The sequence below is a fragment of the Taudactylus pleione genome, unplaced genomic scaffold, assembly GCF_031769625.1.
Source record: "Taudactylus pleione unplaced genomic scaffold, aTauple2 ptg000184l, whole genome shotgun sequence".
NCBI lineage: Eukaryota > Metazoa > Chordata > Amphibia > Anura > Myobatrachidae > Taudactylus > Taudactylus pleione.
In genome coordinates this window covers 6,090,770-6,108,388 of record NW_028284586.1, presented here as the reverse complement: position 1 = coordinate 6,108,388, position 17,619 = coordinate 6,090,770, and the positions used below count along the sequence as shown (strand labels likewise).

The 17,619-nt window shown below is 44.1% G+C and overlaps 1 protein-coding gene across 3 annotated transcripts in view; it reads right to left on the bottom strand.

Annotated features, from left to right (window-relative positions):
* VWA3A (von Willebrand factor A domain containing 3A) overlaps positions 1–17,619 on the bottom strand; it is a 182,432-nt gene that overhangs the window by 20,491 nt on the left and 144,322 nt on the right. For all 3 annotated transcript variants that reach the window (XM_088476214.1, XM_088476216.1, XM_088476215.1), the window contains one exon: positions 10,871–10,938. In XM_088476214.1, coding sequence (XP_088332340.1) covers positions 10,871–10,938 — 68 coding nt within the window. The remainder of the gene's footprint in view (positions 1–10,870; positions 10,939–17,619) is intronic.

Here is a 17,619-nt window from a genome sequence, read left to right as displayed (position 1 = left end):
TCAGGAATTTGTATGCAGGTATGGTATCCCTAGAATCATCGAGAGTGATAGGGGTACCCATTTCACAGGTGATGTTTTCCAAAATATGTGTAAGCTGATGGGTATTAATAGCCGACTTCACACCCCCTACCGACCGCAAGCCAGTGCCAAGGTAGAGAGGATGAACGGGACTATTAAAAATAAGCTAAGTAAAATCATGGCAGAGACTGGACTAGGATGGCCAGAAGCATTACCCTTGGTCCTACATAGCATAAGGACCACTCCTAGACCTCCTCTGAATCTGTCCCCATTTGAAATATTGTTCGGTAGACAACCTCATTTGATTATAAGTCCACAGGAAGATCTAAAGGGTAACAACGAGGTAATTGTAAAGTATCTTATATCAATGAGTAGGCAGTTAAAGCAACAGCAGCAGAAACTGAAATTGTTGTCTAATGATATGCCTGAAACTAACTGTCATGATGTTGAACCAGGAGAATATGTAATGATCAGAAATTTCTTGCGTTCAGGTTGTTTGACTGACCGGTGGGAAGGTCCATACCAGGTGCTGCTGATGAGTACTACATCTTTGAAGGTGGCCGAGAGAGATACCTGGGTCCATTCGACTCACTGCAAAAAGGTCAATCAACCGGTGGAGAAACAAGTCGGAGACAAGGCTGATAGTGTGAACCTGTCACTCGCGAGCTTGTTCCGGGAGGATTGAAAAGGTCGTAGTGAGATACCTGAACCGAGAGAAATTTTGCAGGACTTGTTGTTAAAATGGACAGGCCTGCTGTGTTCATTTTCATATTCTCTTTTAGAGTGTTCACCATTCTGGTCAGTCCAGGGATATCCAGTGTCTGTGATGGGGGACCGATTGAGGAAATGGGAGCTGATGGCAGTGCCGATGGAGTGGAGACAGGAGGAGTGCAATGCCAATCAGGGGAGTGTCTTTCCAATCTTAGTACTGTTATTGTTAAAAGAGCTATCATTCCGGATACTCGGGGAAGGTGTGGAGGGTTATCGTCTGAGGATTCCTGTATTTGTGAGCTTTGTGGGTCCCTAGTTGATGAGAACTGTATCCAACGGTGCCAACCAAAATATAATCCGTACTGGGGAGGGTATCCTTTAGAGGATTATCACAGCATGGTAGGCAAAGTGTTAAATCAAACCGATTGCTGGGTGTGTTCACATGTGCCACAGGGACAGCATAATGTAGGGTTGGTGCCATTTCCGCTGAATATCACGGAAATTTTAGAATTGCAAAAAGGGAAAACATTGGATGGAAAATTCCTCTCATCCAAACCACCTCATTTCAAACTCTATCAATTCCAAGTAGATAGATCACTTTTGTGTTTGAACATAACCAACCCCAATAAACCCGGAGGTTGGGAAGTGACGGGGAATAATCAGATGATGACCTTCTCACAAAGAGCTGATAATGAGTCCATAAACTATGTTCTGCTACGCTCAATTAAATCAAGTGGGAAACATTTTAGGTACCGGTATACATTGAGTTCCACCAAAGAAATGATTGGTAAAGTACCACATGGTTATTGTGCTAAAATAATACAACCAGAAACTTGCTTATACCAGATGGAAGAGTCTGAGATAGGATTGTTTGCAAGAGAAATGTGTTTAATGATAATGATGCATACCATTCCTTATGTTCTCCCTGATAATGTATATTTTATATGTGGAAGAAAAGCGTATAAATGGCTCTCCCCGAGTTCCGATGGTTTGTGTTACCTGGGAAGAGTAGTCCCAGAAGTTATGACCCTCACACATGTTGAAATGCTGAGTATACATAAAAACACACCGTCACCATATCTTCACACTCAATATGAACACAGAGGCAAGAGAAATATGATACCTGGTGATATGCATAAAGCCGCTCAGTTAATCAGTGAGACAACTGGCTTCCAAGTTTTAGTCGCCCTGGATCCCACCAGAATTGCAAGGGGTACATTAAATTTTAGATATATCCAAGAACTTGCTAAATTAATAGATAATATCACCGAGATGTACGATGACACATTCAGGTACACAGGGAGAGAATTGCAAGCGTACAAGAAAGAACTGGTGCAACACAGGCTAGTGTTGAATTATTTAACAGCTGTTACTGGAGGGTATTGCATAACATTGGCCACTCAATTTGGAGTAAAATGTTGCACCTATGTCACCAACGATACCAGCGACCCTAAGGAGGTGATAGACCGGAAGATGGATGAAATTCTGCAGCTAAAGTGGGAATTTCGCAAGAACCATAACGCTTCAGTGGCTGAAGTAGGGGAAAAGATAGAAGGATGGGTGTCATGGCTGAACCCAGTGAAATGGTTCTCGGGTCTAGGGGAATGGGTCGAGGAAGTGATCGCCAGCATAGGCAAATTCTTGATCCTTATACTGATTGTCATCATAGTAATTGGCATATGTGTCCGGTGTGTTCCTATTGTGTCGAAGTGTGGAAAATGTAAAAACAGAGTGGAACGAAGGAATGAAACTGTGATGGTGGTTAGAAATGATAATATGTATACCGAGGTAGATACAGAACTGCATTACAACCCTGAGCTAGGAAGTACCATCATTTAAATGTGTAATATTTTAGACATGCATAGAGGATATTATTGAAATGTTATTTATAGAACACCCAGAAAATGTAAAGTCTCAAATTCCCCTTCAAAACTGCTGTTATAAGACTGGTGCATTCCCACACCTGTCACATGATCTCCCAAGATCCGCGGTGTGCGTATAATAGTAGTTTTATGTCCCCACCCAGAGACACATTATTGATGGATTAAGAACCACCTTGTGCCATCCCATAATAACACTAAATAATATATAAATGTAAGCCAAAATTAAATCCTAATAGCAGATTGTGATAGCATGTTGTTTGCTATCAAAGGGTGGACTGTCGAAGCTGAATAATTGGCTGAGACAAGTTCAGTTTAAAATTTAATCGCGACGACGCCATTTTGTGACTGGCCTCAAGACACCATCTTGTGAATGGCAGCAAGATTCCAATTTAGAAAAGAAAGCTTACACAAGCGCCATTTTGTCAAAAATACATAGTACACAATCCACAGTGCAAAATTGCTAAAAGTAGCAATTTTGCTACTCACAACGCAAAGTTGCTAAAAAGTAGCACGAACAGCTTTTTCACAATCTTCCCCAAACACCTACCGACGGTGTTTAGCAGACATAAAATAACTTTCCAACACATTAAAATCATCACAGACTTATATTTGAAAAGTAGCAAATTAGTGGTGTTTTCCCTGCACTTCATGTTAAACATAGGACAACGCAAAATAGCTATTTAGACGCACAGCCAGCTTTTTAGTGATCTTTCCCAAACCCATACTGGCATGCTCACACACATACACAGAAGCCTTTCCAACTTAGTGCTGGTTGCTAAGTGCCCCACAGACCGTCAAACGCACAACACAATTTAATGTCATTTCTCCCCGCATACACATTTAAAAGCAATGGTCCCGCAGCACGAAAGGAATGATTATTATTTGGTTTAATCGCAATGTCAGCATATGAAGAAATGAATGTTTTCTGTAACTATGGTTTAGTAAATGGCAAATGGACCGTGATTGGTGCCGTACTGATCTACTCTTTTCCCACAGCGTTCCGGTGGCATCGGTGAGGAGATCAGAACATGCGGCTATGAAATATGAATGATAGAGAGAATAACTCCTTGAAATGTTGTATGCCATAGTTTAGACTAGATTTATTATGCAGTGGGAAAGTGGACACAATCAGGCTGTTGGAGGCTGGTTTGAGTCTTTGCACTGACCTATGAATTGTACCGTAACGGAAGAAGCAAGAAGAGGAACCAATGAGAACCTGCCAACGTATTCTATTGTATTGCTTATCCCAGTACGGGTATATATGTGAGTGCTCTGAAACGAGATGCCAGTCTGCGGTGGTCCTGTTATGCTGTTTCGACGAAGGTTTCATTACTGATGCCGATATCTGGTCCCAGAGCGCACGCGTATGTATTGACTGTACCTTATGACCTAAATGTTGTACAATTTAGTTTGCGCTCATTGTTAGATCATAGCGTGGTAACATCTGTACTTTTACCTGAATAATAATCTTTAGCGCGTTGGACCGCTATTCCACTGTCTTAGAGTCTTATTAATGGTATATTTAAAACACAGCGCTAAATAGCGACACCTTATGGTTTTAGGAGGTATAGGCAGGTTTTGTCTTAGAGGTTCTCGGCAGGTTAATCTTAGAGGTTTATAGGCAGGAATGTACTAAAGGTTCAGTTGCATGATTCAACAGTGCATAATATTTAGCAATACTATCGGAAGGCATGCACAATTAATCCTCAAAACAATTAAACATATTTCATATACAGAAAAACATATATAGCAGCAAATATGGAATAGAGGTGGAGACACCAAGTGAGAATAAGAAGACATTGGTCAGGTTGTTCAACAAACGACTTATTCAAAGGTACAGTCATGTGAAGACCTTTACAGTCTTAACGGTCAAGGAGACACAATCCTGGATATAGAATTCAGATCTCTATATATCAAAAAATACATAATAGAGTCCTACATTTAGTTGAGTTCACAAAATGGGAGTGAGTAAAAACTCTTCATTCAGCCCGTGGGGCACCATGGTTCTGAGATGGTGAATCCATCTGCACTCTTGTTTTAGGAGCAGCTTATGCCGATCACCACCCTTCTCATGGGTGGAACATGGTCGATGGGCATAAAGAGAAAGTCCTTAATGGTGTGACCATATGTCACAAAATGCCTTGCAACAGGTGGTGTGTTAGGTTCAATTTTAACAGCAGCCTTTTTAATAGAGGACCGATGCATGGCAATTCTTTCTTTAAGCATTCTAATCGTTTTGCCCACGTAGATCTTCTTACAAGGACATATAATGATATAGGTCACAAAGCGAGTTTCGCAGCACATACGATGTCTCAACTGAAATAAAGTCCCATTCAGTGGGTGTGTAAATGTTTTCCCAGTTTGCATAAACTTGCAATTAACACACCCTGCACATCTAAAGGCCCCATTTTGCAATCGTAGCCAATTATTCGCTTTGTTAGCTCTCGGGCTGATATCAGAACAACTTATTAATTCCTTTAAGTTGTGGCTTCTTTTATAGCAAAAGAGAGGTGCTTGCGCACAATGGTCCTTAAGGATCGGGTCAGTTTGGAGTATGGGCCTGATTCAGAGCCGGACGCTATTTGCGCTCGCTCGTTCAGAAAAAGGGGCTGGCTATTTAAATGAACGTTCGCTCTTTGCGGTCTGTTCACGCCTCTATATCTGAACGAGCGAACAAAACATGCGAACGTAATTTTGAAAAAAACGCCCCCCTGGCCGCTCGCATCATATGTCATGTCCGCTATTTATTAGATTAACCGAGTACATCGAAAGGCGTCTGAACTGCTCGCTATTCTTGTGGTTGGTTTTTCCAACCACAATCATGCGAGCAGTTCTTACTATAAAACAACCAAGTGACGTGGTCAATGACGCTGCTTTGTTAATTATGCACACCCTTAAAACGCCCGTTTTGACCTTTAAGCACGCCTGCGTTCGGATCTCCACTCTCCCTGTTACCACCCACAAACGCCTCATTCTGTCACTCAAAATAGCAGGCATTCGCTATTTAGTGAGCACACGATTTTCGTCCGCACTGACTGGTTCGCGCATGCGTATTAAAATCCGTACGCATGCGCAGTTGTGCGAACATCGGTAGGAACGAACGAGCGGCTCTGAATCAGGCCCTATGTGCAAGTGTTTAAGGATGGCTTTTCTTAAAACACCTGAGGTGAAGGAGTAAGTACTTGTAAATACCATTTTGGTACTAGCATCGTCCTTAACGGCCGGAGTGAGTAATTCATCTCTATCCAGTGCTTGGCATTTATGTATAGCATTATGGACTACTCTGGGGTCATAGCCCCTGTCTATAAATTTCTGGCCCATCTGTTCCAACGCCCCCAATAAGTTCTCCTTATTAGATGTATCCTGACTACGCGAACTAATTGGGAGTAGGGTAGCCCACGTTTCAAGGGTTGTGGATGGAAACTCATTGCTGACAACAGCGTATTTTTGTCTGTCGGTTTTCAAAATATTTCAGTACAAAACTCTCCTTTTAATGATTTTAATACAAACATCAAGGAACTAAATTTTCTCTTTATTACGTGTACATCTAAATCGAATGGAACCAGGTATTGTGTTCAGACCCTTGACAAACTCAAAGCAGCCACATCACCAGTCCAAATCATAAACAGGTCGTCGATGTATCTTACGTAAAATTTTATAAGTTTGGAGAATTCGGGATTTGCCATAACATATCTTTTCATAAACGTACTTATATAAATTCGCATATGACGGGGCCATGTTCGACCCCATCGCTGTCCCTTTTAGTTAAAAATAAAACGCATTGTTAAACATGATGTAATTTCTGTATAAAATTTTCTCCATCAATGACAGTAGGAATTCGATCGGCGGACCTGGACTAAAAGTAATGGCCTCTCTAACTGCCTGTAGACCTTCAACATGTTCAATATTCATGTATAAACTGGTCACGTCAAGCGTGACCAGTAGACAGTCTCCAGTTGGCCAACCAATTGATGTGATTTTAGTCAAAAAATCTACTGTGTCTTTAATAAAGTAAGGCATATCTTGGACCACAGGTTGCAAAAAATGGTCAACATATTGAGATAAACTTTGTATGTTCGTCAATCCAGGAGTTATATACAATTGAATTAGTGTATCAATTTCTCTCTTATATTGATCAGTAGGGTCATAGGTTAACTATTTATAGCAGATATCATCAGACAGCTGTCTATCCACCTCCCCAATATAGTAACTTCGACTTAAGATAACAATTCCCCCACCCTTATCGGCCTGGCGAATCACAATTTCAGTGTTATCACGTAAACTAGAAGCCTGGTTTTCTAATCTGGTTAAATTGGAGTGTGTAATTTTTGCCTTATGTACAGTGGGAAGGGAAGTACATCTGCCATCTGGTGGCTGACATTTCTACCTTTCGTCATACAAGTAGTAGATGGAGGATCTATATATATATATATATATATATATATATATATATATATAGCAAATGCGGATGGCGGCGGCACTCCAAACAAACAGTCGAGAACATATGGGTCAAAGGACCTCTATTTACTTCAACGTTCTGTCCCCATGGACAAGTCCCCATGGACTTGCTTATATAATATATATATGAGCAATTAACCCTGTGGATGCTGGTTCTGCAATTACCCTGACCTTGTAAAGTATCTGTATCTACTCCAGCCAATATCCTGTGATCACCCTTGTATTGTATATGCCCCTGCTGCCTGAGCTTAAGTCCTGGCGACCGCCTAAGTATCGGTGAGCGTATTCAAATGTATGGGAACAATGGGTGGTTGTTATAGGCAGAAGATTTCAGTACGAGGCTCTAGGGGGTATTATATATATATATATATATACATACATACATATATACATACACACAGGGGTGTTGCATAACACCCAGTTGGACCTCCCATTGGTTTACGCTGGGCAGAACTTTGACCTGGGGAGCCTGTTCTGGGCCTTCCACTGGATGGATTTGGATGACATCACATAATAAAATGTAATAACTTGAATATTTAAAGCTGGCCGACACCGTGTTCTCCAGCTAGTATCATACATAATAGAGGAGGTGAGAGCATATCAGATATAGTGGAGGAGGAGAGAGTATATCAGATATAGTAAAGGACGTTACAGTATATCTGCTATAGTAGAGGAGGTTACAGTATATCTGCTATAGTAGAGGAGGTTACAGTATATCTGCTATAGTAGAGGAGGTGAGATGAGAGTATATCAGATATAGTAGAGGAGAAGAGACTATATCCGATATGGTAGAGGAGAGAGTATATCAGATATAGTAGAAGAGGTTACAGTATATCTGCTATAGTAGAGGAGTTGAGAGTATATCAGATATAGTAGAAGAGGTTACAGTATATCTGCTATAGTAGAGGAGATGAGAGTATATCAGATATAGTAGAAGAGGTTACAGTATATCTGCTATAGTAGAGGAGTTGAGAGTATATCAGATATAGTAGAAGAGGTTACAGTATATCTGCTATAGTAGAGGAGGTAAGAGTATATCAGATATAGTAGTGGAGGTGAGAGTGTATAAAATATAGTAGAGGAGGTTACAGTATATCTGCTATAGTAGAGGAGGTGAGAGTATATCAGATATAGTAGAAGAGGTTACAGTATATCTGCTATAGTAGAGGAGTTGAGAGTATATCAGATATAGTAGAAGAGGTTACAGTATATCTGCTATAGAAGAGGAGGTAAGAGTATATCAGATATAGTAGTGGAGGTGAGAGTGTATAAAATATAGTAGAGGAGGTTACAGTATATCTGCTATAGTAGAGGAGGTGAGAGTATATCAGATATAGTAGAAGAGGTTACAGTATATCTGCTATAGTAGAGGAGTTGAGAGTATATCAGATATAGTAGAAGAGGTTACAGTATATCTGCTATAGTAGAGGAGTTGAGAGTATATCAGATATAGTAGAAGAGGTTACAGTATATCTGCTATAGTAGAGGAGTTGAGAGTATATCATATATAGTAGAAGACATTACAGTATATCTGCTATAGTAGAGGAGGTGAGAGTATATCAGATATAGTAGAAGAGGTTACAGTATTTCTGCTATAGTAGAGGAGGTGAGAGTATATCAGATATAGTAGTGGAGGTGAGAGTGTATAAAATATAGTAGAGGAGGTTACAGTATATCTGCTATAGTAGAGGAGGTGAGAGTATATCAGATATAGTAGAAGAGGTTACAGTATATCTGCTATAGTAGAGGAGTTGAGAGTATATCAGATATAGTAGAAGAGGTTACAGTATATCTGCTATAGTAGAGGAGTTGAGAGTATATCAGATATAGTAGAAGAGGTTACAGTATATCTGCTATAGTAGAGGAGTTGAGAGTATATCATATATAGTAGAAGACGTTACAGTATATCTGCTATAGTAGAGGAGGTGAGAGTATATCAGATATAGTAGAAGAGGTTACAGTATATCTGCTATAGTAGAGGAGGTGAGAGTATATCAGATAAGTAGAAGAGGTTACAGTATATCTGCTATAGTAGAGGAGGTTACAGTATATCTGCTATAGTAGAGGAGGTGAGATGAGAGTATATCAGATATAGTAGAGGAGAAGAGACTATATCAGATATGGTAGAGGAGAGAGTATATCAGATATAGTAGAAGAGGTTACAGTATTTCTGCTATGGTAGAGGAGGTGAGAGTATATCAGATATAGTAGTGGAGGTGAGAGTGTATAAAATATAGTAGAGGAGGTTACAGTATATCAGATATAGTAGAAGACGTTACAGTATATCTGCTATAGTAGAGGAGGTGAGAGTATATCCGATATAGTAGAAGAGGTTACAGTATATCTGCTATGGTAGAGGAGGTGAGAGTATATCAGATATAGTAGAAGAGGTTACAGTATATCTGCTATAGTAGAGGAGGTGAGAGTATATCCGATATAGTAGAAGAGGTTACAGTATATCTGCTATGGTAGAGGAGGTGAGAGTATATCAGATATAGTAGAGGAGGTGAGAGTGTATCAGATATAGTAGAAGAGGTTACAGTATATCAGATATAGTAGAAGACGTTACAGTATATCTGCTATAGTAGAGGAGATGAGAGTATATCCGATATAGTAGAAGAGGTTACAGTATATCTGCTATAGTAGAGGAGGTTACAGTATATCTGCTATAGTAGAGGAGGTGAGATGAGAGTATATCAGATATAGTAGAGGAGAAGAGACTATATCAGATATGGTAGAGGAGAGAGTATATCAGATATAGTAGAAGAGGTTACAGTATATCTGCTATAGTAGAGGAGGTGAGAGTATATCAGATATAGTAGTGGAGGTGAGAGTGTATCAGATATAGTAGAGGAGGTTACAGTATATCAGATACCCTAGAAGAAGTAACAGTATATTAGTTATAGTAGGAGAGGTGATATATGTCCATTGTTCTAATATTGTCCACCTTCCCAGTGGCAAACACAGGATTTCTAAAGGGGAGTTTCCAAATGCTTGATTTTACGAGTGTAGCCAGTCCATGAAGAGGGCATAATTAGCACTTATCCAGCTTTAATATGCATCGTACAAAGTGTTCTGAACTTTTGAGTGTCATAATTCCAACATATACAGGATCAGTGATCACACTAAGCTATTAAAGCAGCAATAGGGCCATCCTGCGTGAGCTGAATGTTTTTGTTTCAGATGTGGGCACCATTCCAGAGTATGGGAGCAAGTCCAGGAGTCTGGGGGAGCAGCAGAAGAACCTAGCACTGCCCTGGACATACTGTATATGTACATATTGGTCTCGTTCTGCACTGGATAGTGTATTTGTATATGGTATTAATAATGAACCCAATTGATGGTCTATAGCAGTGCAACCCTAAAAGTACATGTTTTCTAGTTGATGCACAGGTGTATTTATTACTGGCTGACATATGTTAAAAGATCCACTGGTGGTGCTAATTATTAAATACTTAGAAGAACATGCAGCATTAGTAACATTCTGTTATATTACTATTTCTATTGTGGTCATGGTGTGGACTGGGGAGGGGGGTTTCCAGGCAACCGGAAACCTCCCCTGCGTTTGCCTATGCTTCCCTTATACCCCTATTCCCCCTTCATCTTGAATCTTACTTTTTCCCAACTTTAGGTAGCTGTGGTTTTCTGCTAGGAAATATGTATAACTAAAGCAATATTTATGTGTTTGTATAGTATGACATAGTATAACATATACATTAGGGTAGTTTTTCAAAATTGATTAATTATCTTTTTTACCTGCAAATATTGTATAACTAGCATAAGAAATAATTGATGCTTACCAGAGAGATCGCTTCCTTCCAGAGACAAATCTTGGGAGCCAAATTTCTGTTTTTCCAATATAAGAGACCTGTTACAAAACCAGGTATATATTTTAAAATCCGTTTTACATTATGATATGTAAAATGCTAAAACTATGCAAAACAAGATAAAGGCATACTGAGAATATAATTAATTGCAGGAGATACATTGTAACATAGAGATCAGGGGTGTAGCCAGACCTTTGTGGGCGTCATAGCCATAGCTTCTAGAGAGCTTCTAGAGAGACCTCTCTCCACAGTGATTGTTCATTCTTTGACCCATATTATTCAGGGACGCCGAGAGGGGGGGAGTGGGTACTAATTAACCGTGTCTGGGCTTGTTTGGAGGGGACCAGCGGGGGCGATGCCACCCCCCCTCTCTCTTAACTGAGCAGCAGTCTCCTCTTTTCTGCCTATGGGGTGGAGCGATCACACTGATTGTTCCCCCCACTGGATTTGCACCAGGCCAAGGGGCTCACAGCGCGGCCCCAGCGTGCAGCGCCGTGCTTTCATTTTCTTCTGAGGGGGCGTGGGAACCCGTAAAGGACTTGAAAGACCGCGCAGTGTAAATAGTGCGGCCCAGGTTACAATGACCCGGGTCATGCCTCAAACCAGCGGATTAGCTGGCTTCAGTAGCGCTTAGAGATAACATCATCTCTAAGTGTCCACTGTAACGCCGGAAGAACTGGGTCTGGTGTGAACGACTGGACCCGGGAAATAACCCGGGTCCAGCCACCAGTGTGAAAGGGGTAAAACCTGGCTACAAACCATGCTCAGTGTCCCGGGTTGGACCCGGGTTTTTGGTGGAAAGGGGATATAAGATTGTCCATGCTAGCATTTAGAAGTCTGGAAATCCTGCATTTGCCCCTGACACTGTCACTGAGCAATGCACTCGTGTGGCACTTGTTACAGCTCAGTAACAACTACTGATGTGCAAGTGGAGATGCAGCTAATTGTGTCTGACTCTGCAATGCACATACAGATGTGTCTTCCTTATCATTGCCTCCGCTGCAACTTGCCGCGACATGTATGCTGCAAGCCACGCACTCTTGAATGGGTGCGTGTGGCTTGTTTGCTCCAGTGATCCATAGGATTGCTTGGTGTGAATGCTGCCGCGGCCTGGCATATACGTGTATTGAAAATTGCATGCCGCAATGCGTGCGCAAGTTTGCCGCATTGACGGTAGCGATGAGCAGGGATATATCTGTAGGTGTTATTTCTGGAGCATGTACAGTGCCCCCCCCAGATGTACTATGTAAACAGGGGTACTCTCATCTCTGCCTCAGCCCCACAGACTGTGCGTTCTGCTTTTGCTTGGCCGTTCAGCACACATTTGTGAATTCTACATTAGTGGGAATTTATAGTCTGAATCAATTTAATTAACTCTCCCCGACAAGTCCGGGTGAGTAAGTGCAGTTATATTGCATGTGTCATGTGTTTAAATATCATCATCTGCAATCTGCTCAACTAATGCGAGGGATTGGGCGTGTGCAAGCAGAAACCCATGCCAGCCATTGGTTTTTTTAAACTATGTAGCAAGCCTTAATGCCAGCATGATTTCCTAATATTTCTTATGCTGGGCATACACTATACAATTATAGCCCGATATCAGCGGATCACCCCGATAATTGTACTGTGTCTGCGGGCTACCAAGGATACAATATCGATCGGTCAGGCATACCGGATCGTCCAGCATGCCCGTCATATGCAATATTTTGGAAGTTAAATGTCGGCCGCATCGGGCAGTGTATGCCCAGCCACGGCTGACTGACAGACATTTCCCCTATTCCTTCACAGGGAAGGAACGGGGAAATGTATCCTCCCCAGGGGCGGAGCACAGATATCGGGGCCAATACACTGTGAGATACCTCACAGTGTATGCCCGTGATATCTGCAGGGTGACAGGCTGCCAGATAAAATGTCTGTCGGTCTGACAGGCATTTTATCTGGCAATGTATGTCCAGCATTACATCAATCATCTGTTCTGCATGTTCAGTGGCAGAAACAGTACTGCAACACCTTATTTTCCTTTCTCCCACTGATACAGCAAGACTGTTGAGGACTCCAACGCTAACATTTAAAATCCCTTTGTTGATTCCCCCCCCCTTGTAGCCCAGGAAATACTCCGTAAAACACACACCACACGTACTATAACAGCACTCCTCACATTTGTATGTAGTGTATTGGGAGTGACCACATACATTGTACTAGTAATTCACTGCCCTGCATTTTTCCCAATAAACTTGTATAGCAATGTTCTAGTATTTAGAGTTGTCTTTGTTTCCATTGCATGCTGTTATTGGTTGCAGATGTGTCCTCATACACCTAGCCTCAATAATCTATGTGGCGCGAGACGCCTGGCACAAATGAGCCCGCCAAGTCCTATTGGACACGGCTTGCACCGAGAGTATTTTTCACCCGAAAAACAAGAGATATGGTAAGAACTTACCTTTGTTATCTCTGTTTCTACGAAGTCCATAGGGTCCACAGGGTTGACCTTGGGGATATAGCTGGATCAGGATCCATGGGCACCACACAGTTAAGCTTTTAGCTCCCAGGATGCACTTGGGTCCTCCTCTATATCCCGCCCCCGAGCCACAGGCAACTCAGTTGGTAAGCAGCCTAGGCTGGAGGAGAATATGGAACAGAGAGAAGGAAGACTGGAACACACAAGAAACCATACTCACAGAAAATGGAGACGGAAACACCGGTGACCAGCAACACAGCCCATTTGAAGCCAGGTGCGTCAGGGCAGGCGTCCTGTGGACCCTATGGACTTCGTAGAAACAGAGATAACAAAGGTAAGTTCTTGCCATATCTCTTGTTTTCTACTTCAGGGTCCATAGGGGGTCCACAGGGTTGACCTTGGGGATGTCCCAAAGCAGTTCAACTAAGGGCGGGGACGCTCCTGTGCAGAAAGGAGAATCCTGCGCCCGAAGTATGCATCCTGAGAGGCAAAGGTGTCAAACGCATAAAATCTTAGAAACGTCTGAACCGAAGACCAAGTGGCTGCCTTACACAGCTGAACAGCTGAGGCACCACGTCTAGCAGCCCAAGAAGGGCCCACAGAACGAGTGGAATGAGCCTTAACAGAGGCTGGAACAGGTAAATGCTCTCGTATCTAAGTCTCCCTAATAACAGAACAAAGCCAACGGGCCAAAGTCTGTTTGTTGGCAGGCCAACCCCTCTTATGAAAACTAAAGAGGACAAACAAGGAGTCGGACTTTCGAACAGAAGCAGTCCGATCAACATAAACTCTGAGAGCACGGACAACGTCCAACGAAGTCTCCCCTGCTGTAAGATCAGGGGACTGAAAGGCTGGGACCACCAGTTCCTGATTGATATGGAACTTAGAGACAACCTTCGGTAAAAACTCAGGACGAGTGCGAAGCACTGCTCTGTCCTGGAGAAAATAATTAAGAAGGGGGGACTACATGAAAGTGCCCCCAACTCGGAAACCCTCCTTGCTGAAGCAATAGCCAGGAGAAACACAGTTTTAAGCGTTAACCATTTGAGGTCAACTGACTCAAGAGGCTCAAAGGGAGGTCCTTGCAGAACTCAAAGAACCACCGCCAAATCCCACGGTGCCACCGGAGGCACAAAGGGTGGCTGAATCCTGAGAACACCCTGGAAAAAAGTCTGTACGTCCGGTAACATAGCAATTCTACGTTGGTACCAAACCGATAAAGCAGACACGTGCACCTTCAGAGAGGAAAGGCGTAAACCTAAGTCCAAACCCGACTGAAGAAAAGCCAGAATCCTTGAAACTCTGAATACCTGAGGATCATAGTTTCTGGACTCACACCACTGAAAGTACGTGTGCCACACTCTATGGTAAATCCTTGCAGAAGCAGGCTTGCGTGCCCTCAGCATGGTAGAAATAACGGAACTAGAAAAGCCCCGGGACCTTAAGACGGCCGTCTCAAGAGCCACGCCGTCAAAGACAGACAACCCAGATCCGGGTAAAGGCAGGGCCCCTGAGACAACAAGTCCTGCCGCTGAGGAAGAAGGTACGGAACGTCGATGGACAGACTCTGTAGGTTGGAGTACCACGGACGTCTTGGCCACGCTGGGGCCACCAGTACCAGAGTGCCTCCGTCCTGCTTGAACTTGCGCAGGACCCAAGGCAGAAGGGATATCGGAGGAAACAGATATGCCAGCTGAAACGTCCATCTGACCTACAGAGCGTCCACCAGACTGGCGCCGTCGTCCCTTGTCCTTGACCCGTACACGGGCAACTTGTGATTGTGACGAGAGGCCATCAAGTCCACCTCCGGCAGTCCGTTCTTGTCCATGAGTAGTTGGAATACCTCTGGATGAAGCGACCATTCCCCTGGATGCACGTCGTAACGGCTGAGGAAGTCTGCCTCCCAATTGAGGATTCCGGGAATGAAGACTGCCGACATCGCTGGAAGGTGGCACTCCGCCGAAGTTAGGATGTGAGACACTTCTGCCATCGCAGCCCGGCTGCGAGTTCCTCCCTGGTGATTGATGTACGCCACCGTGGTGGCGTTGTCTGACTGCACTTGCACTGCTCTTCCGTGAAGAGTGGTGCCGGCCGACTGCAGAGCCCTGTACACGGCTCTTAGTTCCAGAACATTGATGGGGAGAGCCGCTTCCTCCGCTGTCCAACGACCCTGAAGTGACAAGAAGCCTGTCACCGCCCCCCAACCCCGAAGACTGGCATCTGTCATGAGCAGAACCCAGTCCGGGATCCAAAAGGGGCGAACCTCGAGGAGGTGAGCTGTTTGAAGCCACCAATTCAGGGACTGTCGTACATCCGGAGATAGCACCAGCGTCTGGGACCGGATCCGGTGAGGCAACCCGTTCCAGTTTGCTAGAATCAGCCTCTGCAGAGGCCTGGAGTGAAACTGGGCAAATTCCACCATATCGAATGCCGACACCATGGAACCCAGCACTCTCATTGCCGAGTGTACCGAAAGACAGGCACAATCCAGGCAACTGCGTATCCGCAACTGTAGGGAAGATACCTTTTCTGGAGTTAGAAAGATCCGCTGCTGACGAGAGTCTAGGAGGGCCCCCAGATGGACCATCTGCTGAGATGGGATCAGGGATGACTTCCTCCAATTTATTAACCACCCGTGCGTCTGCAGACAAGCCACCGTCAGTTGGAGATGTTGCAGCAGAACCTCCGGAGAGCTTGCCAGCAATAGGAGGTCGTCCAGATACGGTAACAGCCATACCTCCTGGTTCTGAAGGTGGGCAGCCATAACTGCCATCACCTTGGTGAACACCCTCGGCGCTGTGGAGAGCCCGGAACTGGTAGTGATGGTGCAACAGAGCGAACCGCAGATACCTCTGATGTGACGTTGCTATCGGCACATGGAGGTAAGCGTCCTGGATATCCAGGGAGACCATGTAATCCCCTGGTTCCATAGCCAGAATTATGAAACGCAAGGTTTCCATTCTGAACTTGGGAATCCTGAGAAACCTGTTCAGAGACTTTAAATTTAGAATGGGTCGATGGGAGCCATTGGGTTTCTGTACCAGAAACAGCAGAATAGTACCCCATCCCATGCTGAGATTGTGGAACAGGTACAATGACCCCTGCAGTCAGCAAGGAGTCTATAGCTTCCCTGATCAGCATAGCCTTGGCTATGTCCTGAGAAGGACTCGTGCAGAAAAACTGGTGAGGCGGTCTGCGCCGAAAAGACAGGGCGTACCCCTGGGAGACCACTTCTCGCACCCAGGCATCGGTGGTGGTATTGAACCAGCTCTGGGTGAATTGAAGAAGTCGGCGGAAGGCTTATCTTCCTGTTTGGAAGAGGGACGCCTGGCACTCCAAGCTTGTTTTTTGGACCTGGAGGCAGACTTAACTGCTGCTTGCCTCGGGAAAGACTGACTCTTGCCTTACTCTGAACCCGAAAGGGCCGAAAAGCCGAACTCCGGACCTTGGCAGATGCTGCAGATGAAGGAAGGAAGGCCGACTTGGACTTAGCCAGTCTATCCACGATCCTATCCAAGTCTGGACCAAAAAGTAATTCCCCATTAAAAGGTAAGGCCTCCAGGCCCTTCTTTGAATCAGCGTCTGCTCTCCAGGACCTCTGCCATAAGGAGCGGCGGGCATGCACAGCCGCAACCGACACCCTAGAGGTTAGCAGACTAGCGTCCAAGGAAGCTTCTCCAATATAAGAAGCCGCATCTCTCATCTGTCCTAGTAATGCCCTCTGGACTTCCTGAGTATCCTCAGGAAAAGTGTCCTCTAAGGCATTGGCCCAACCCTCAATGGCCTTAGCCACCCAGGAAATGGCCATGGACGGGTGAGCAATTGCTCCCGAGAGGGAATAAATAGACTTAAGGCAAGCCTCAACCTTTCTGTCCGTGGGATCCTTTAACGAGGAAACTGACGGTATTGGCAGCGTAGCACTCCTAATAAGGCGTGTGACGTGGCAATCCACCGCCGGTGGAGCTTCCCACTTCCTACAATGCGCCTCCGGGAATGGATAATTGGAAGCCAACCTCTTTTGAGGCACAAATCTCTTACTTGGTGTCTGCCAAGCCACCGCCATATGATCCGTTAATTGATCAGACAGGGGGAACACCGCCGAAGTCACCTTAGTTTTTTTAAAACTAGGGAATTTCGACTTAGGAGCAGGTGCCTCATCCTCTATTAGGAGAATGGCACGCACCGCCCTAACCAGAGCTCGTACATTAATAGACGACCGAGATTCCACCTCCTGAGCCGAGGTGTACTAATCGGAGTCGTCCTG